Genomic DNA, 22959 nt, shown 5'->3' with positions numbered 1-22959 from the left:
TGGGATAACCTCATTGGTTATCCTTTTCACTTGCTGGCCCACCGACTTTCCACTTGGGCCATTTGGTTGCCCACTTAGTTGCCCACTTGGCCAACTAGGTTGCCCACTTGGCCAACTTGGCCCACTAGGCATGTGTGCCTCACTCCACTTGGATCTCTTCCCAAGTGGATCCAAACCAAACTCATGTGTCGACCTTCCTAGGTCCAATACTACTATGTGGGCCCAAATTAAATTTTAATAGTTTTAAAACACTAATTAATTTAGAAAGAAGTTTAAATGCAGATAATTATTTTAATGTCTTATAACTTCGAAATTATTTGCCAATTTTAGATATAACTCCACCTAAATGTTAATTCAGTTAAAATTAGCAAATAATTGCCAATTTTATTAAATTCAACAATTAAATGGAAAAAAGAAATTTAAATGCAATTTCAATATTAATTAAAAATTGTAAGTCATATTTTGGCAAAATTTCACTTTTATTTATGAATAATCATGGAAAATTCATAGAAAATTTCTTGGACATTACAGGTAGTTATATCAAAGATGTTCTCAGCGCTAACTTTGATATGACATATCTTGGTTTTCTACGTTATTTTTCTTGGTATTGAAGCATATTTACCTCATGGTTTTTTTTTATCACAAACTAAGTACGCAACCGAGATAATAGAATGATCAGGGCTTTCTGATGGAAAGCGAGTTGATACTCTAGAGGTCATCAGTGCCAAGATGAAGAATAATGATGGAGAACCTCTGAAGGACCCAATTCCATACAAACAAATGATTGGAGGTCTAACTTACTTTTCTATTACTCGGTCTGCGATTGCTCATTTGATTCACTTTGCTAGTCAATTCCAGTATGCTCCTACTATAATGCATATGAGTGTTGTAATGAGGATTATTAGATATATTAGAAATACTATTAATTATGGTTTATTTTTGTTATCTTCTTCCTCAATAGAAGTCATTGCATATTCTAACTCTGATAAGGGTGGAGATGTGAATGATCAATGCTCAATTACAAGTTTTTGTGTCTTTGTAGGTGATTCCTTGATTTCGTGAAAATGCAACAAACAACAGAAGGTGTCCCTATATTCCACAAAAGCATAATAGCGGGATATAACAACTATTACTTTTGAGCTGGTGTGGTTGAGACAATTGTTAGAAGTCTTAGGAGTTCACGTAACAGAACCCTCAACATTATGTTGTAACAACAAAAACAAAATTTTACATCACGGGCAATCACACATTTCATGAGTGAACCAAGCACATCAAAATTGATTGTCATTATGTCAGAGAAGAATTCTTGAAGAATACCATTACATTGCCATATGTACCATATGAGTATCAACTGACGGATTTCTTCACCAAAGCGCTTCCTTCACAGAGATTTCAATTCCTCCTTGGCAAACTATTGGGTGTAGCACCATGAGTTTGAGGGGGGGGGGAGGTGTTGAGATATTGTACTTGGTGTGTGTGTATATATATATATGTAGCGAGTGGTAGCTGCACAACCCTTAGGTGCGCAGCTTATGTGCTATTGCGCTGGCCATCCATCATAGGACTTGATGGACAAGCACAAAAAAAATGCGAAAAAGGGGCAAAGATGCACTATTTGCATTTTTTGTCCCTTTAGCGCGGTTTTGGACTGCCGCTAAAGGTCCCAGTGGAAAATGAGTCCTTTATCAGCAGTAAAAAACTGTCACTAGCGGCTTCATTGGAAACTGGGACCTTTAGTGACAGTTTTTTGACTGCCGCTAAAACCTATGAAACACGAAAAACGTGCGTTTTTTGCATTTTTTTTAGTGATTTTTGCGTTGGCTGTCCAACCAGCCCTTCTATGGATGCTGAAGTTAGAAGATGTAAAAACAATGATTCTGAAGCATTACTTTAAAAAAGTGGTAATTTCTGAGAGTTTACGTGGTTGAAAGGTTTGGAGAGTAGAAAGAAACAAGCAACAGTTTGAAATAGCACAAGCTTGTTTTTGAGTCTTGCACGAAACGTCGTCATGGCTATCTTAATTATACACTTGTCTAATTCACTTTTCATCAGCTTTTATGCATCATTTAGATGGATCTTAAAAATATTTCCTGCAATCTCAAACAAGCATAGTGTCTTAGTGGGTAGACAATGAACTAATTGGATTAATACCAAATTAGTAGTTGAAATGGATGAACGCTGTCCAACCTTAAACTACAACAAACAAAAAACAAAAGCATAGCTTGCGAATTTTCTTTTGTCCCTCTAACATCTCATTACAACCACAAAAACATAAGACAAACAATGGGACAATATTTAGGTATAAGTTCCATTGAGGCTAATCAATTGGAACTTATAGCTTACAAAATTTCTTTCGTTCCTCTAACATCCAATTACAACCACAAAAACATAAGACAAACAATGGGATAATATTTAGGTATAAGTTCCATTGAGGCTAATCAAATGTACTATCTAGAATGACATTCAGACAATATGGGAAGAGAAAGATGAAGAAACAAAATATTTAAAAAGGGAATAAACATATGATATTGACAAAGTATATTTTATGAATTTTCTTTTTTTTTTTTTAGAATTATCATGAACTTCTCCCTTCTTTTTCTTTTCATGGTATCTTGAATCTTCTTTCATATATATTCACCTTTTGAATGATAATATTATTCTTGCCATATGATCTATACCTCTAGAATCAATGATCAGTTTCCTAGAAAGTGAGTGAAGAGGGGCATGATTACCCAATGTGATATTAGAGGAATGGGCTGTGGTTACCAAGGAGAATGTAGTCTTTGATGTCTTTCCAACCTTCATCACAAAAACTTTTACCTTTTTTCTCAAGCTTGCTAGGTCTTCAATTTCGCTCTCAATACCTTTTTCTTGAGAAGTCTACAAACTTGAAGAGTAGACGGTTTTTCTTTTTTGAAACTTAGGTCTTCCAATAAGATCCAATTGTGCTGGGTCTTACCACAACATTGTACTCCAACTTATATTTCCCAACACCTCTTCATCGACCATTTTCCTTTTAAAGGTTTTCATGTTTCTTGACAACAATCTCTTTGAGTAGTCCTCTTGTGCCATTTGAAGTACATAAAGATCTATGATATACTCGGCAACATCAAATTTGAGTAACCAACAAGGTTACAAACACATTTTCTATAGAGCAATCCCACTCTACATAATTTCTAACAGAAAACCTTAAACCAAAGATTTGAAACCCATCTGTTTTTCTGGGATTTGTTAATTCCCATATAGGACACTTTTTTCTCATCACTCTTGGGCCTTTTCTCATATTCCCCATCATAAGTGTACACAATCCTCTTTTAACATCAAACCATTGTATTGGATGTGCTTCTCGTAAAATTGCCTTCCTTTACTTCAATGATGATGGATATTTACTAGCGTCACCCATCTTACTCTTTTCTTAGCCTTTCTTTTAAGCCTAGGCACTTGATTTTTGACCTTGGGGCAGATACAGTCACCCCTTCCTAACAGTTCCCTTCATACTAGGCTGGTGCTGGAAGCAAACTCCTCAAAGCTCCTGATATCTTCAGGATAGTTGAGGGGAGCTCTTCTCAATGGGTTCAAAAAATTGTCAAGTCATTTATCCTTTTCCCAAACACAAATACCCCCCAAGACTCCTCACGATATCTCAACTTCCAGAAAATTGGTGACTTGCTGATGACAAGAAATTAAAAGGCAAATCGGAAGTACCTTGTATCTTTACCATTTTTTTTGGTTTATGGCTTAAAATTCATTTAAAACATTCCTTTCATGATTCATAGCAACCCACACTGAGATCTAACTACGTTCACCTTGTTGCTGCCTATGTGGCTAATGTCACTTAGCAACCTCCATGGATAAATCCTGCCATGGTACCATATTGACCTATTAGGGTCAACGTTTTACCTTTGATGAAGCTGAAAACACAAGGGGGGAGGGAAGAGAGAAGAAAAACTTAGAAGAGAAATGAGTATGACAAGCTATCAAAAGAGAAGAGAGGGAGCTCAATCTCTTCTTGTTCTCTTGTGTGAAATAACCTGCTTGGACATCATACGATCCAAATCATGTTTTTTACAAAATAAACCACGTCTGTCATACCTATAGGTCTTGATCCACAAAATTAATATTAAGTGAAAATGGCAATCAGGTGGCTTATATTGGAGTATGGTATAGTCAAGTGTGGGGTGTTAGTGGATTTTGGTTTAAAGAATTTTTTGTCATGTGCTTCCTTCTATCAGTCTATGGAGTTCCTATTGTTATAACGTAGAGTAATTAGCTATGCATTTTTCAGATGAATGGATGATGTTCTACTGTTTTATGGCAATGGAGGTGTTTATCCATATAACGGTATTCATTTTTCTGAATCAGGAAAGAAGTTGCATCATTACAATTGGAGCGTGATAAATTAGTAATGCAGGCAAAATTTGCACATGAACGACTTGAGAGGTTTCTCAAGGAATTTGATGATCAGGTTTGTTACCTTTTTCCGTTCCCTTTTTTAGATTGCATTCTGGCATGTGCACAACTGAAGCTTTTGTTGATATTTAAACTTAATCAAATGGTTAATAAATCATCTGGCAGAGAAAAGAAGTTACGGCTGTGCAATCCAGAAACATTGAGTTATCTCAGTTGCTAATTGACTATCAGAGAAGGGTTCGTGAAAGTTCTCAATCTGTACAGTCGTCAGAGGAACTATCTCGAAAGCTGTCCATGCAGGTATGTGGTACCTAACTTCTCTATTTGTCTTTCTTCCTGTGTATCTTGAATTTATGATCTTGGTGTACGTGAAACTGACATGTTTAGATGAACTGTTCCATTTTTGGCAGGTGTCAGCTTTGCAACATGAGAAAGATCTCTTGCTAAATTCTGAGAAGAGGGCCCTTGATGAAGTTCGTGTTTTAACAGAAAGGGCTCATCGGCTGCAGGTTTCTGTTTGAGTGATGTTGGCATTTCTTCCTGAGTCAATGTTGTCTATTTCTTCTTCTTCAGTGGAACTGAACTTGCTGAATATTTTCTCTTGCAGGCTAGCTTAGACACGTTCCATAGTATTGAGGAGGTTCGAGAGGTATGTTCCTCTTTATTGCATGATGGTTCATATTTGTTCATTGATGCTTCCATCATGCTCTTGTGCCTCCTAATTTTCATGCCTTTTCATTTTCACTCCCTCGTCATTGTTCTGTGGGAATTATAGAATGCCAGATCAGCTGAAAGGAGAAAACTAGAGGGTGATTTGCAAAGGATGCAGGTAAAGCATTGTTGTTCACTCTATTCACTTCGTTTTGTAGTCATGTTTGAGTATGTTTTTTCCCCAATTGCTTCTCATTAGTTTGACTTTCTCTATAACATAACTTTTTTCATTATAGTTGTGTACTTTTTCTCAGGTGTGTTCTTAATTCTATGGACTGATTTAGTTGTGCAAACCTTATTGTGCTACTCATTGAGGATTCACTTTTGAGATTCCTCGATTGTAAGAACATTGTTTTCTTTAATTGAATATGCATTGTATCTTCTTATGCAAGTGTCCAAAGCTGAAGTAAAACTGGAACACCTCATTTAATGGACTGCTAATTATTTATACTGTAATTATAGTGAGTGTTAGTGCAATCATCCACCAAGAGCACACTCTACTGTTTATACTAGTATAAATTTAATCAAGTTGTGAAAATGGTGCAGTCAGAGCAGTCATCTCGAGTGTGAGTTATGCTTGGTGTTGGACCAACTTGATAGCAAAACGTGTTCACTCTGTGAAGACTGACATGAAGAAGTTTGCATATAAGGACCTCTAGTGTTAAATGAGGGATTCAACAGCTTGAGTTATCGGCAATATGGCGTCCAACAATTCCTTTCTCCTTTCTAATCCATGGCAGGACACTACCCACATTGGAATTAAGCCTGATCCACTGGATTAAGATATTTCAACCTCTGCCTTTTTTTGTGGGTGGTGGTTTTTGCTGCTGATACATGATCATACCACCATGTTATCAGAAGACTTACCCAAATAACTTACAAATCCAGTAACCCTCCAGACTGAACAGTTAGGATTCTTTCTAGACAGCGTTCTATATGAAGAGCTTTTGTTGAGGATCTTTTGTAGGAATTTATTTAGTAATAAATAATGTTAAAGGAATGACCTCATCCAAAGGTCATTTCACGCATATGTAGATTGTGTTTGTAGAAATTCTCATGGTTAATTTGGCTATCTGAAGAAGTATTTATGTGCAGTAGATGTCTATATCCTACCTTTTTAAATAGTTTTTAATGCAAAAATATACATCAAAAGATGATCCAGAAGTGGTAAAGTATAATCAAATGACAAAGGAAGGTTCCAAGGCATCAGGGGACAAGTTTTTTCTCTAATGCTAGTAAGTCTAACGACATGACTTTTAACATGACTGCTTTCACTGCATCTGTACTCAATCTTGACTTAGGACTTAGAGAAGGCAGACCTTGCGCATGTTTCACATCCACTGATTCACGCTGATGATGCCATAGTTCATTGGATCTCTGAAACCAAAATTGATTTAGACATAGAACTGATATAACCTTTTAGAGATTCTTTGAGGACTAAAGCCTTCAACATCTCTGGAGAACAGTGCAGCTTCTAAAGCATGGCTTGTCCTATAGGTGCCAGAAGAGCTGAAATATGAGTTTCCAGAAAATCTTTCTACCATTGATCTTTCGCAGGTTTTAACTGCACACAGTGAATCTTGTGCTTGCAATTACATTTTTCAAATTTTCTTTGACAAGTTTAATGCTGAAACAGAAATTCAAATAAAACCTGATGAGTGCTGATTAAGTTATGCATGCAACTCTAGTCCTTCATCTTTCCAAATCAAACTGTGGCTTCCTTTCATTGTCAATCTATTGCCCTTCTGTTTGTCTTTTTCTTCTTAAATGCATATTGCTCTGAGTCAACAGATTAAATACATCAAGATGGCTATGATCCTGAGCAAAAAAAGGCAACTATGTGGGATGGTTCTAAAATACTCAGCATAGTTTAAATAAAATGACATATTATTGTAGGCGATTTTAAAATGTATAGTACAACCACTGGTACTCGTGCCTGCTATGACAATTGCAAAAATCAATTTCAGCAGATTAAAGGATGTATAGGTAATAAGTATCTTATATCTTCTGTCAATTGACATAAAGGGTTGTGGGCCTTGTGGCTAAGAGTGGAGGTCAGTAGCTACTCGCTAATATCTGTATCTATTTTGGCTTGTAACATTCTTTAACGAATCATTTGAAGTCAATTATCTAAAATTCCTTGATTCCAGATATCAGATAAGATGAAGAAAAATTTTGTACACTTGGTATCTTTGATGAATCCTGTCTGGTTATTTAGTTTTCAGCAACTCTGTTGGCTTATTTGTATGAATCAAGTGTCTAGATGGTTGTCTATTCTGGCGTATGATGTGGTTGTGCACCAATATTGAAACTAGTTTAGGTGCATTAGAAAGAATTGATAGGTATTTTATAGATGGATTATTGTTTTATTGCATTCATCGTGGGTGAAAGTATGTCTCATAACTGGATGTTGTTGGATTATTGTTTTATTGCATTCATCGTGGGTGAAAGTATGTCTCATAACTGGATGTTGATCTTGATTGCAAGCAGAAGGAATGGGCTGAAGCTAAGCAGGAGCTTCAAGATGAAAGAAAGCATGTGCAGAACCTTACACTTGACCGAGAACAGACATTAAGAAATGCCATGCAGCAATTAGAGGATATGAGGAAAGAGTTGGCAGATGCTCTGCGGGCTGTGGCTAGTGCAGAGGCGAGGGTTTCTGTTTCTGAGGTTTTCTTTCATCATCAAATCCTTAATTTTTAATCCCGTCTCTTATCTTTTAATTTTTAATTCATATTCTTCTGAGGAATTGTTCTTTGCAGTCTCGATCCACAGATTTGGAGACAAAGCTTAAACGTTTTGAAACTGGGGTACGCTTTCCTCATTTTTGTTTAGCTCTATCTGCATGTCGCTGTTTTGCATCTTGATGCTTTTCATTTATTTATTATAGCAAGCTATTTTTACTTTTCTGCTCTCTTTTACGACATATAAAATTAGTTTGAGTTGTGACATAAGGCCTAGATTTTTCAAAGTTCAAATTACTTATTAAAATAAATAAATAAATAAATATAAATATATATATATAGCTTCTGTTCCTGAGCCACCTGTGTTCTTGTTCTATCTCCTGTAGTCTCTTTAAGTAGACTACACATGACGCTCATACACCAAGAGCCATAAATAGAATTGGTAGGGATGCTGGGTCAATTGCAGCTTCAACTGCTTGTTAACCTGCATGGAGAAAAGACCCTGTTGATCCTGATGACTAATAAGCACCATTCCCTCTAGCATGCTTTGGTTTGCTCATGCTAACTACTAATAGACCATTGTGTCATTGTTTGTGTGTGTGTATTTATATGTTGTCTTCCCCAAATCTACATCTCTTCTGCTTAATTCAAGCCAAATTGTATACATGTATTTCAGTTTAATTGGTTGTCTTGGTGGACCGATACCTGATCCACTATGTCACAGGGATTCGCCAAGACAGGTGCCGCACCCGCGTCAACGCGACGCAACGCGGGTGCGGCACCCGGTGCAATCAACCCGACCCTGGGTGCAGTCAACGCACCCAGGGTCATTTTGGTCCATTTTTTGGATTAAAAAAATCTGCTTTGGAAAATAAAAAAAAGAGCCCCTTGCTTTAAATTCATTTAAAATGCATTGAACAACATTATTTTCAAGTGAATAAATTCTCATTAAACTCTCTCTCTCTCTCATTTAATAGTAATAAAACTTCCTCTCATCCACCAAAAACATAAAACGAGTTTCTCAACAAGGCAGCTTTGGAAAGTGTTGATAATAGAAAACGGTTTCGTAAAATCTATCTTGGAAATTAAAAGCTTTCATTTGAGAATAGGAAAGGTCTCCTAAAGTCCAACGTGTAAATTAAATCCATATTTTGAAGTTTTAAATGATTTTATTTAGATTCTTGGAAATTAAAAGCTTTCATAGAGAATAGGAAAGGTCTCCTAAAGTCCAACGTGTAAATTAAACCCATATTTTAAAGTTTTAAATGATTTTATTTAGAAGTTTCAATTTTGGACCACCCTTCTATATATATATATATTTTCCCGCATCCCCGCACCCAAGGTTTTTGAAAGTGCCTCACCCCGCACCCGCACCCATGTGACATAGCTGATCCACTTTTACTACAATACTCATTGACGAAAATGAGGGATGCACATCCCACAGAAGGGAAGTCTTCACTATTTGTTGTGATAGGATCATGTGGGAAATACATTATTCCATGGGATCTTCGCTGTGTATGCAATTAATTTGTGGTGTAAATGTAATGAAACTATGCGCCTCCACTGGGCATAATGTGAATGAAATCTTAAGTGCACAAGAGAAATGCCACAAAGGTGGATGAAGAGTGTACAACTACACAAATACAAAGCCACTAGTGGAGGCAGAAATACCCCTGATTACAAAACTATACATATATATGTAATATATATGTATATATACAATAACATATATATATATATATTTTAACATAATGATATTTAACAGAAAATGAGAAAGATCTTGCAACACATTCTTTGTCAGAGGTTATCACACTTTCCTTCATGCATTTACGACCTTGGCAAATATTTCCAAAAGGCATGGGGTCTTCGCTATGTTACTGGGTGAAAATTGTCCCAACTCAGGAAGTGCAGCAATTTTATTGAGATTATATCATGGGAAGGAATGTCCCGTGGGTAAATGTTTCCAAGTTAAAAAAAGGCAATGTATGGATGATTGATTTGGTATGAGTGTGCTCGTGATAGAAAATATATTGCTTACTCGGTTCAAAGCCTTGGTTGCATCTTAAGGTCTTTGCCATGTAAAGATGCCATCTTAAAGTGGTCGCCATTCTATAGTGTTTGTTTCTGAAAATATTTGTCAGCTATGCTGTGCTGCTTCTCACCTGCCTGCTCTAAATTGTGAAACATGGTTCAATGTTCTTCCACCTACAGACAGTAGCAGGATCTGCTTTACTTTGTCAAATCATTTTGTGTTAGTGTCAAAAAGGCGCTTTTGAGTACTGGACATGATGTAAACATGCTTGGCATGACATTGGAATTTTTTCGAATTGGGAGTTGGGTCATGACTTTTTCAGATGCCTGTGCATGCACATGCAAGCCAACCTGCCCATTTCAAAGTTGAGATCCAAATTAAAGAACAAAGATAAGGAGGTTTTCCAGAATTTATGAATAAAGTTTATCGAGGCACTGGAGGGAAAGTCACCATTCAAAATAAACCCAAGGGAATTGAAATTAACCTAATACAAGGAAGACTTTTCTTTTCAGCTTACATGGATGAACTTTCTCTTTTTTGTTTATTGTGTCTTAGGTTCCTGAACAACAAAATAAACTCCTAATCAATGGACAATATTAAAGGACATCATAAGCAAACAGCCTTTATGTCATTTCTAAAAGTTCTTATATTGAATCTGCACTGATTACCCCTCTTCAACTTTAGCAAGTGTTAGATATGTACCTGTATGCACATATGTACATGTATACATGCTATTAATGTCCCTGGCTTTTTAGTGTATCTTACAAAGTTGTTCTATATCCCAGCCGTCATCACTAAAGGTAGGAACAGTAGACATATTTTATGGTTTCATTTTTGGAATGTTGAATATCTTTTACTGCTTTCCTTTTCCATGTCTACTAAAACGTCATGGATATGCCAAGGTTTTATGCACTACATTTATGTAGAAATAATTAATTGGATGTGATTTGGTTTATAACATGAAATTACAAGCAAAGATAATTTTGATTAGCTTTTCAGTTATCTGGATCTGAGCTTTCTACTTGATCTTTACTCCAAACTCCCTTCTTCGCATATAGGAATCTGAACTGGTTCAATTGTGTTTGGATATGAGTGTTATGATTCTTACATGTTTGGATGTAGCCTTACTAGATTCCATTTCAGATTGGAATTTAGACAAGTTGCGGGGAACCCTTACCAGCTCCAAGTTCATATTAGTTTATTCCTTATCACATTTTACATGGATTTGGGATCAGATGTTGATTACATACTTTCTTCACATTTGGACATGATGACATAAGCCAGACGAGACCATTATGTGATGGTGTGTTCAGGGCTTAGCAAGTTTGCTTATAATCCGTAGTTTGTTCATTGGTTGACCAAACCAAACCAAATTCGCGAGAACCCCGACTTATCATGGTCTTTTACAGAGAAAGATATAATGTCTGATAATTGAGTTGCCTGAAGTTTGCATGGCTTTCTTCAAATTCTACATGGCGTGTGGGTGAATGGTCTTGCTAATGCTTATCAAATTAGGGCCCACCGTATAAGTTTCGAGTTCCTCTACTGAGAGCTAAGCATGCAAGTGTATCGTTTAATGAACTTCATTTCTTGTTTCATAGTTGAAGTGCTCCTAACCTTGTTTGATGTAAAGTTACCCTTTTTTCATCTTGGCATGGTATGAGTGACATTTCACTCAAGTACTTAATGCTTAAATACATGTTTGAAAAGGGATTTTGTATTTGTGTGACAATAGCTGATTCTTTATGACAAGGAAAGAAAGCTCCCAATTCCCAAATGTGTTTTTATTTACTCTGTTATTGGTGCTTGTTTCCGATGCATCCACAATTTAGAATATTGGATGTAACATCCCAACGTTTTCAAACATTAAGAATAGATATATTTTGAGTTAATTGCTAGCTTTTCAGGTTACAAATGTCTTATATGCGATAAATATTCGTTTCTCGTAACTTTCATGTTTCTATAACCATCAAACAGTTGGCTCATTGAACTACTGATTCCATCTAAATAATAGGCTAATTTGAACCATTTAAACTAATTTGGTTTATCTACTCTCTTTGTCACGGGCCTATTTCTGCAATAAACTAGTGTGGCGCGACAGTCCTTTCTTACTGCCACAAGCCTTCCAATCACTCACTTGCAACTAATTTGTCACGAGCATAGAATGCCTCACAAACCCGCAATACGCTAAACTGCCCCATCTGAATAGCCTTACGGCCAAAGGCTGCACATCAACACTTTTCCATGTGTTGAATTATTTTATTGGCCCTGCGCACCACCCTATGCGCAGCTGCCTAGCGGAAGCTGATCAAGCGCATCTTCAAATGCGTATTCTATATAGTTCATGCCACTTGGTGCATAGTCGTCCCATACCCCTTATCACTTCCGAAAAGGGCACAAACAATTCCTTAGCCTTGCGTGCCATGGAGCATATTGCGACTCCATGCGCACGCCACAACAAAACCTCGCCACTGAAGGAACAAGACCTTGCGGCCTCCAATTCAAATACCAGTTGATGATTGGACACCATAGTGAAGAGCACTACCCAAACTCATTCGCCGGCGCCTAGGCATTCTCTCGCCTAGTAGAGTCACCATACTTGGTTGGAATCACCTAAGGTGTGTTAGAAACTGGTAGTCCACCGTAAATTACAAGAGGAAGAGGAATAGAGAGGGAGAAAAGCGTTAGTGGCTACAGAAAACCCAAAAATTAGGGTATGCGATTTCTTTTCATTCACTATATACACATACAGGGTAATTAGGGTATTACATAAAGTGTGAAAATTACAACATGCCATTAATGAGCATGTGTTTACATAAAACTAAAGTAGATTGGGTCTGGATCCCGAGAGCCTGGCCCAGTCGTGACATCTTTTCATCCTCCCTCAAGTTGTATATGGTTTTGAACCATGAACAACTTGCCTTTTAACATCCAAAATTTGTCCTTGATAAGTCCCTCTGTAAACAAGTCAGCAACTTGATCATCAGTCCGAACGTATTCTGGTTCAATTTCCTTCTGTTCGACCTTCTGTCTTACAAAATGTTGATCAAGTTCAATATACTTGGCACGACTGTGGTAGATAGGATTGAATGACATGTTGATAGCATTTTGATTATCACACAGGAGAATGCTTTTAGAAATCGATTCTCCTACTTCTGTCAAGAGGTGTTTGATCCATGTTACTTCGGTTGTAGTAGCTGCCATTGATCTATATTCAACTTCTGTGCTCGACTTAGCTATGACCTTTTGTTTTCTACTGCTCCAGGATACAAGATTTAGGCCAATGAAAACACAGTATCCTGAGACTAATTTACACTCATCTGGATCTCTTGCCCAATCTGCATGTGATGGCCATGCATACTCTTTCTGTATAGAAGTCCATCTCCAATAGTTCCCTTCAAATATCGAAAAATGCGTTTAACAACTTCGATATGTCTAATATTGCATGAATTGAGACACCTGATTGACCGAATAGACAATGTCCGACCGAGTGAAGGTAAGATACTGAAGCATTCCTATTACCCGACGATATCCTGTAGGGTCCTTATACAAATCTCCATCTTGGGAACTGAGTTTCTGATGAAGTACATTGGGTGTGCTTAGAGGCTTGCAAACTGTCATACCTGCCTTGCTAAGAACATCAATAATATACTTATGTTGAGTGAGTGTCATGCCTTTAGGAGTCCTATCAACTTCTACTCCAAGAAAGTATTACAGTTTACCAAGATCCTTCATCTTAAATCTATGGTTCAAAAGTTCTTTGACCTATTCAATATGTTCATTAGAGTTACCTGTAATCTATGTCACAGGGACTCGGCAAAACAGATGCCGCACCCGCGTCGACGCGACGCGGGTGCGCGTGCGGTCAACACGACCCTGGGTGCGGTCAACGCACCCAGGGTCATTTTGATACATCTTTTTGATTTTTTTTTAAATTTTGCCCTATGAAATGATACAAGGGTGATTCTTTGGACAAATCAGAGGTGCCGGAAAAATGCAAAGGGTGTTTTGGAAGGGGGTGTTGTTTTAGAGTTGATACCTGGGGATTTGAAGGCAATAGGAGAAGGTTGCAGAGTCCTTGTTGCAGTAGCTCCTGCCCCAACTGCACCACAGGGGACATCGTATAAATCGCTCGACCTGCCCTCACTGTTATAAAAGGTGGGGCTGTTGTTACAACGGGAGAAGGGAGGCATCCTAAAGGGGAACGCATCGGTGCGAGACAGCTTTTGAGGCGCCGGACTAATACCTTCCCTCTCTTCACCGGAATCATTCACGGCCAAGGCTGCTGCTGCGCCTGCAAAGCTCCCTGCTGTGCCTGCACTACTACTGCCCCGGTCTCTGATGCGCAACCAATCTCCCCCTTTCATCCTTTGCTGCTTCCAACATTCGGCCTTTGGGACAAAGTAGTAAAGCTAACGCTGCTGCCCCTTATTACTTCAAATCACATCACACTAACCCTTTACATGTCTCGAGTGTTGCACCCAACCAGGGTTGGGGACTCTAACCAAAGTTCCTTCACGTGATGCACTAACTAATTGCCCCCAACTAGTCTCACCTCCACTTCCAGAAGGAAAAAGCGCAAAACACAAAATCTCCAAATATCTTATTATATGTCATAAAGAAATCTAAAAATGTAAAGGTAGAAAAGATGGCTGGAGGCGGTACGGTCACGGAAACAGAGGTCAAAACTAATAAAATATTGACTATTGATTTTAAAGCCCGAGTAATTACGCGGAACGACTTTTAAATATGCCTTGCCCAGGACCCGTGTTGGGGGAACCCGAACCCCTTTTATATATATATATATATATATATATATATATATATATATATATATATATATATATATATATATATATATATATATATATATATATATATTAAATTTTTTTTTTGTCGCACCGCCGCACCCGGGTTTTTTGGAAGTGCCGAATCCCCGCACCCGCACCCGCTCCCGCACCAGCACCCATGTGACTTAGCCTGTAATGATAATGTCATCAACATATATCAATAACAGATCTTTGCATTTGAATATGAAAAGAGAATGGTCAAGAATAGACCAATTAAAGCCATATTATTCTACTTCAAGGGAGAAACTATCAAACCAAGATCGAGGTGCTTGCTTTAGACCATATATAGCTCTCTTTAATCTGCACACGTATTCTTTGAAATTCCTTTCGGCATACCCAGTGGGTTGCTCCATGTATACTTCCTCCTTTCAGAGTTCCATGGAGAAATACATTTTTTACAACCAGTTGACTGAGAGTCCACTGGTGCTCAACAACCAATGATAATATGATGCAGATAGTGCCAATTTTCACAACTGGATTGACGGTTTCATCATAGTTTTGTCCTTACTCCTATGTGAAGCCTTTGGCAACCAATCTAGCCTTCTATCGTTCGATAGTACCATCCGACTTATACTTTATCTTATACACCCACTTTGAACCAACCACATTTCGATTGTGTGGTCTGAAAGCAATATTCCAAGTGCCACATTCATGAAGAGCCTCCATTTCTTCGTTGAAAATCCATTGTGAAGTTCTCATAACTAACCCACCTATCAATAGGATGTCGAGGCTGGGTAGACCTTCTGTGAACAGATGATTGAATGGAAACAGAAGGAGAATTCAGCTGGGGAATATCTCCTTCTCACGTCGCGAGTAAACAATGCCTTTATACCTTTCGGGAGCCAATGATGGTTCAGAGATCACACTTTTTTGAGTTCTTTGCACAACAGTAGTCATGTTTCCCTCATCTCTTTGATTACAGTATGAAGAACAAACATCGTCAATACTAGAAAAGAGATCTGAGTCCAACCAAGGGTGATAAATTTCAATTTCAGGAGGAGTGTCAACATTATGACCAAAATTTGATTCATCAAACATAACATTTCTGGATATCTTGATGCGCCTGCTCACGGGATCATAGCATGTGTATCTTTTGTAATCATCAACATATCCCACAAATCTGCATTGTAAGGCCTTATCCTGAAACTTATGTCACATTGAACTGTCAACATGAACATAACATACACACCCAAATAAACGCAAATTATGATAATTTGGATGCACACCATACAAAGAGAAATGAGGTGATTTGTTTTCCAAGATATTCATGGGCAATCAATTTATGACATAGATTGCTGTATGAAATGCCTCTGCCCAAAAGGTAACTGAAAGATATGCTCATTGCACTTTCGACAATATGGCGATGTTTCAGTTCAGCAACTCCATTCTGTTGAGGTGTATGGGGACAAGACACCGGCCTACTTATTCCATTTGTCTGAAAGAAATTAATAAAGTCATTTGAAGAGAACTCACCCCCTCCATCACATTGGAAACAAGTAATATTTTCTGAGAATTTATTTTGAACAAATGAATGAAAATTCTGAAACAATTTGAAGGTTTCACATTTACTTTTCATAAAGAAGATCCATGTATATCGAGAATAGCTATCAACAAAAATGCGATGATATCTAGTGCCAGACACGGAAGGAACTGGAGCCGGACCCCAAACATCAGAACATATAATTTCAAATGGTCTTGAAGCTCTTTTATTAATGGAATGAAATGGAAGAACATGACTCTTACACTGAAGACAACTAGAACATTTTTTATTATCGACACTTAAATTCAGACTTGACTTGGGAATAAGACTGTTTGATACAAGCTTATCAATAAAACGACTACTACAATGACCCAGACGACCATGCCAAAGATTCGGCTCAATACATTCTGAAATATTAAGAACACTCTCAGGAGGAACTGGAGATGATGCTGTGAGCTTCAAGATGGAATCAACAGGTTGAACACGAGAGGAAGGATCCTCTTGGAACACATACATATTCCCTTGTCGTTTTCCTTCAGCGAACTTTTTCCTCGTGAGAAGGTCCTTAATATGAACAGAAAAAGGAGTAAACTCAACTGAAGCATTAATGTCATCGACAAGCTTAGAGACTGAAACAATATTTTTTTTAATATTAGGAGCATGAATACCATTTGAAAGAGCAAGGGAAGAATTGAACATAGGAATTACAGAATTTCCAATGTGCGAAGTATGGTGATGAGACCCATCTCCAGTGACAATACTATTTCTACCAACATAAGGAACAAGGTTTAGGAGCTTACCAACATCACCAGTGACATGAGTGGCTGCACCAGAATCAATATACCAAGTACCTTGATTATTTATGTTTGATGTTCAATTCAACCAAGACAGATAATAACAACTCTGACTTCTCTAGTATTCTTTAATGTATCTGTGCCTTTTCTTGTCTCCAATTGTTTTCCTCTATTTTGCAGGTTATGACAACAATTTGCTTTGATGTGCCCTCTTTTGTTGCAGAGAAAGCAAGTAGGTATTGTTCTTTGCCTTTGCAGATTAGGAGGCATACTGGGAGTATGTAATATTCCACGGGCTCCTTGTCCATTCTTCTCTTGACCTCCCCTTTCCCGAGATTGATACCTGCCACGTCCTCGACCATAAGTAACTCATGTGGCAAGAACATCTTGTGCTCTAATGGGGTTGTGAATACCTTTGGAGAATCCCTTCAAGGTCATCTCATACTGTAAGAGCTTAGCACGAAGGTCTTCAAATGTAGGTAATGTAATGAAGTGGATTGAATCCGATACACATGCAAGAACATGTAAGAACACACTTTCAATCAAGTGGAATGCTTGATTGAATCACCGAACCACCCACACAAGGGTCTAGCAAAATTAATGTTGTATATAATCTCTCAAGAGAGTGATACAAAAGTACAAGGCCTTCAAGGCCAATTTATAGAACAAGAGGGGGCTGTTGGGGGCAGCCCAATGTGACTGTTGGGCTGCTCCCAACAGTCAGAATTCTGACTGTTGGGAGCAGCTCAAACAATCATATTTTAAATGAAGTTGTGTCATCACATCACTGAATCTATCATACCAAGCCTTTAGAGCTTGCTTTAGGCCATACAAGGCCTTACGTAATCGGAGAGTTTTTTCATGTGCTAAAGACAAACCAAGAGGAGGATTCATGTATACTTCTTCATCTAGGTTGCCATTTAAAAAAGCATTCTTAACGTCCATTTGAAATATGGGCCATTTCCTAATTGATGCTATAGCAATGAGTGTTCTAACAGTAGTCATGCGAGCAACTGGGGCAAATGTCTCATCATAGTCAATCCCATATTCTTGACTGTATCCCTTGGCTACTAACCTAGCCTTATATCTTTCTAATGTTCTGTTGTACTTGGTTTTTACCTTATAAACCCATCAACATCCTATAGTTTTTCTTCTTTTGGGTAATGTTTGGATCTCCCACGTTTTTGCGTTTTCTAATGCTTCCAACTCATCATTCATGGCCTTAATCCATTCATGCCGGTGTTTAGCCTCATAATATGATTGAGGTTCAGAATACGAGTGAATGACCATTAGTCAGGATCTAAACTTATGTTTAAAGGAATCATATGATACAAATCTATTAGGAGCTTTCAAAATTCTTATGGATTTTCTAAGGTTGGAAGAATATTCTTCTTGGCATTGGGAGTATCTTTCTGAAGCACTTTGTGGGTGATCTTCAGTACGACGAGCATAAGTTTGTAAATTATTGTGAGGTGGGTCCACATTGTCAAGACTCCTACTCATATTCTCATTTGCCTCATAAATGTTTTGACTCTCATGAATACATTCACTTTTGTAATTCACTAGGTTAAATAGGAACGAATAATCACAACTCTCTTGGATATTATCTTTGGTAAACCCGCTTTCATTTTCAAGAAATGTAACATTTCTAGAAACATATAACTTGTTTCTTTCAATGTCATAACACCTTTATCATTTTTGGTTTTCGGCATAGCCCAAAAACACACAAAGAATGGCTTTTGGTTTTCGGCATTGTAAAATGTCTCCCGAAAACACTCAATCTTTTATAATCGGGAGACATTTTACAATGTTTTTCAATAGGAAAAATGTTTTCAATTTTTTTTGAAGGCATTCTATTTATCAAGTAGACTGCCGTAAGGGCAACTTCAGCCCAAAATTTTTTTGGAACATTTCTAGATACTAGAAGAGTTCTAGTGGTTTCAATAATGTGTCTATGCTTTCTTTCGGCAAGTCCATTTTGTTGAGGGGTATAGAGACATGATTTTTGATGAACAATCCCATTTGTGTCAAGATAATTTTTAAATTCTCTTGACACAAATTCTCCCCCAGAATCAGTTCTAAAAATTTGGATATTGGTTTTAAATTGATTTTGTATATAACTATGATTTTTTTTAAACAATCAAATACTTTTGATTTGTCTTTTAAAGAGAATATTCAAGAGTGTCTGTTAAAATCGTCCACAAACACAACATAGTAAGAAACGCCTCCTTTGGATATGATTGGTGCAAGTCCCCATATATCCGAATGCACAAGTTCAAATGAATTCTTAGTTATAAGATGTCTTGTTCCAAAAGGTAACAACTTCATTTTGCCAAGAATGCAATCTTCACATACAAAATTTTTCCTTTTACAATTCGAAAGAAGTGAAAATGATTGTAATTTGGTCACACTATGATGTCCTAGTCTTTTGTGCCAAATTTCTACATCTTTCTTTTCCACAAAATTACAAAAAAGATTGTTTTGGCAATTCAAGATTGTCCGTAACATAGAGATCTCCTCTTCTATGGCCTTGCCCAATCGGCTTCTCGGACTGAAGATCCTGTATTAGGCAATCATTAGATGAGAAAAAAAATTTGCAACCATAGTCCACAATTTGAGAATCTGATAAGAGGTTTAAATTTAATTTTGGTACTACTCTAATATTTGATATGTGAAATATAGGTGTTTTTCGATAAATGTCAAAACTTTTGATTTTTAAAGAGGTGTCATCGGCAGTAGAAACACAAGAATCATTTGAATTAAACTTGCATTCGGACAATATAGACTCATTAGGAGTCATATGAAATGAAGCATCGGAATCTAAGATCTAAGAGGTCTTACCATGGTTGTCACTTATCGATACGGCCGCTCCCAAATAAGAGGGAGATTGAGCTTTAAACATAGGTTGCAATGCTTCCATCAATTGAGCCAAGGATAGCGAACCAATGCATTTGGAGTCGTCTACTTCACTCATTTCCACCGAAGTCACTCTTTTGTCTTCTTTATAATCCTCCTTCTTTCTTTTGGGACAAAAAATGTTTGATGTGTCCTGGTTCATAGCAATGGTACCAAATAATTTTTTCACCTTTCTTTGACTCATGATCACCCTTCTTTTCATAGTTGTGATTCCTTTCATTCTCATTTCTTACAAAATGAGGTGGTTTATAACTCTTCGTATGGTTTCCGGGCGTTGATATAGCAAGCACAAATTCTTTATCCTTAAAAGTGGATGACCTTTTCAACCTATTCTCTTCTATAGTTAATTCTTCAAGTGTCTCAACTATGGAAGGGACCCCTCCTCTATGAAGAAGAGCGGACTTAGTTCCTTCACATTCGGGCCTAAGCCCATTTATGAATTGATAAAAATGCTCCACTTTGATTTGATTTTCACGGAGCTCGACATCTTGTGGGCAATGCCACTTTGGTTCAAGAAGAGCTAATTCATCTCAAAGGACAGAGAGAGAGAGAGAGAGAGAGAGAGAGAGAGAGAGAGAGAGAGAGAGAGAGAGAGAGAGCATTGTAGTACTCTTTTATGCTCATCTCTCCTTCAATCATGGTTCTTACTTTATTTTGGACATTACATATATATGTGCAATATCTTTAAGACTATACATGTCTTTAAGGTATTTTCAAGGATCACTAGCGAAGTCAAACTTCGCCATACTAGAACATTTGTGAATGTCCACACTATTGATGAGCCATCCAATAATTTTGGAGTGACCCTTCCTCTATTCTTTTAATTTTTTCTCATATTCGGAAACGACTTTAGCCATTTCCTCTTCTTGAAGCGCAATTTCTTTTTCATTCTCCAACTTTGTAAGTATGAGTTTAGGCTCCTTGTCGGTGCCGTCAACTAACCCCCAAAGCCCTTTTTCCCATATCTTATGTTTAGCTATGAATACCCACATCATATAGTTGGTGTCATTTAGGCGTATGTGAATGGAGACACTCACTTCCCTTTCATTCTCCATATACAACAAGCGGGAATAAAAAAACAAGAGAAGATGGGGAAGAGTGGAAGAGAGAAGAAAAAAGTGTAAAGGCCTTTTTCGAGATAGTCCACTTCTCGATGCGACTCTTGAAATTTTTTCAAGTCCAAGATCTTCCTTTTGATCACGACCTTCTTTCTAATAAGCGTCTTTTGGAACACCAAAGCTTTGATACCATGTAATGAAGTTAATTGAATCCGATACACATGCATGGACATGTAAGAACACACTTTCAATCAAGTGGAATGCTTGATTGAATCACCGAACCACCCACACAAGGGTCTAGCAAAATTAATATTGCATATAATCTCTAAAGAGAGTGATACAAAAGTACAAGGCCTTCATGGCCAATTTATAGAACAAGAGGGGGCTGTTGGGGCAGCCCAATGTGACTGTTGGGCTGCTCCCAATCAGAATTCTGACTGTTGGGAGCAGCTCAAACAATCATATTGGAGCTGCTCCCAATGACCCAAAAAGTAACTTTAAAAAATACACAAAAGAATGAAAGAAAATAAAAATGGGATAAAAAAGGGTTGTCAGCCCCTATTGGGCTGACACCTATTACAGTGAAAGTACCAAAATACCCTTGATGGGTATTTCGGTTTACAGCATATGTATATATATATATATACATATATACATATATATATATATATATACATATATATATATATATATATATATATATATATATGCATATCAAAACAACATAATTTAACAGGTAAGTCTGGTAAACACAACAAAGAAGTAACCATCATGTGATAATCGGGTCCCAGCCCACTCAAAGTCTGCTGCACCATATCTTTGTCACTGATCGCGTAACTCACGATGGCTAACTGATCCGTGATAGTCTTCATTTTGGTTAAGTACTCTATGACAGTCATGGAGTCCTTCCTCTGCATTTGAAACTCTTTCTTTAAAAATAATATTCTACCCTGAGAAACTTGTGAATATGTCTGAACAAGACGATGCCATAACTGTATAACTGAGCAGTCGTCTGAGATTGCCACAAGCACCTCCAGTGATAGAGTGGAAGTGATGTAGGCAACCAAAGCCTGGTCTCACTTCATCCAGGATACATACTTTGGATTTCTAACAAAAGTAATTGTAGTGTCACCCTCCCCACTCTTGCCTTCTTGTGATATGGACTCTGGAGGAACAGAAATAGAGCCATCTAGATGTTGAAAAAGATCCTGACTTCTTATGAGTGGGATGATTTGTCTCTTCCAGGTTAAAAAATTTGAATTGTTCAGTTTCTCAGACACAAGCTAACTGAGAAAGTTGGAAGAAAGGCAAGATTGTGAATAAGAGAATGAATCCATAGTCAATGGGAAGCGAAAACGAAGTGGATTAAGAGTCCGGAAAGAGAAGTCACTTTAGAGCAAACAAAATAAGAATTAATAATTTAGAATTTAAAATTTAGAACAAATAACTGAATTTCAGAGAACTCGGTTGCCTCTTTTTTTTTTAATAATAATAATAGCCTGCAGACCTGAGGCAAAAAAAACAGAATATGCAGTAAAGAAGAATTGCTCTAAAGGAAAATAGGTATTCAGTCGGCAAGAAAATACGTTAATATGAAAACAACATGTTTTCTTCAACGTGGTTTCTTTCTAAATGGGAGAAAATTCAAGGTAGAGAGGAAGATAAAGTGCTGTTAACCAATCAAGGCAGAATACAGATCGTGTTCAGGTCAGATTCAGTTCTGACGTCAATATGGAAGAAAGAAAAGAACGGTTTGACGTGATTTCAATCTTTGAAATCACGCAAACATGAGTTTTGATATTACGTGCGTAAATAAACAGGAGAAGAAGAAAACAGATGCAATAGTATGAAAGAAAGAAAGAACAACGAGAAGAGAAATAAAACGGAGAAGAAGAAATCAAATGTTATGGGTTGTGAAGGTAAGAAAGAAACGGTCTTCAAGGAAGAGAAAAATACCTTAGAAGAGGATGAAGGGGATGAAACAATCTTCAAGGAAGGATATGAAGCTCTGATACCATGCTAGA

The 22959-nt window shown here is 37.4% G+C and overlaps 1 protein-coding gene across 5 annotated transcripts in view; it reads left to right on the top strand.

Annotated features, from left to right (window-relative positions):
• NUA (nuclear pore anchor) overlaps positions 1-22959 on the top strand; it is a 165799-nt gene that overhangs the window by 76383 nt on the left and 66457 nt on the right. For all 5 annotated transcript variants that reach the window (XM_089995210.1, XM_089995219.1, XM_089995206.1 and 2 more), the window contains exons 21-27: positions 4363-4465; positions 4576-4710; positions 4821-4919; positions 5018-5059; positions 5186-5239; positions 7612-7791; positions 7884-7931. In XM_089995210.1, coding sequence (XP_089851336.1) covers positions 4363-4465; positions 4576-4710; positions 4821-4919; positions 5018-5059; positions 5186-5239; positions 7612-7791; positions 7884-7931 — 661 coding nt within the window. The remainder of the gene's footprint in view (positions 1-4362; positions 4466-4575; positions 4711-4820; positions 4920-5017; positions 5060-5185; positions 5240-7611; positions 7792-7883; positions 7932-22959) is intronic.

The sequence above is a fragment of the Nuphar pumila genome, chromosome 2, assembly GCF_984573655.1.
Source record: "Nuphar pumila chromosome 2, dmNupPumi1.hap1.1, whole genome shotgun sequence".
Taxonomy (NCBI): Eukaryota; Viridiplantae; Streptophyta; class Magnoliopsida; order Nymphaeales; family Nymphaeaceae; genus Nuphar; species Nuphar pumila.
Note: the sequence above shows the minus strand (reverse complement) of the source record. Positions and strands in the feature narration are given on the sequence as shown.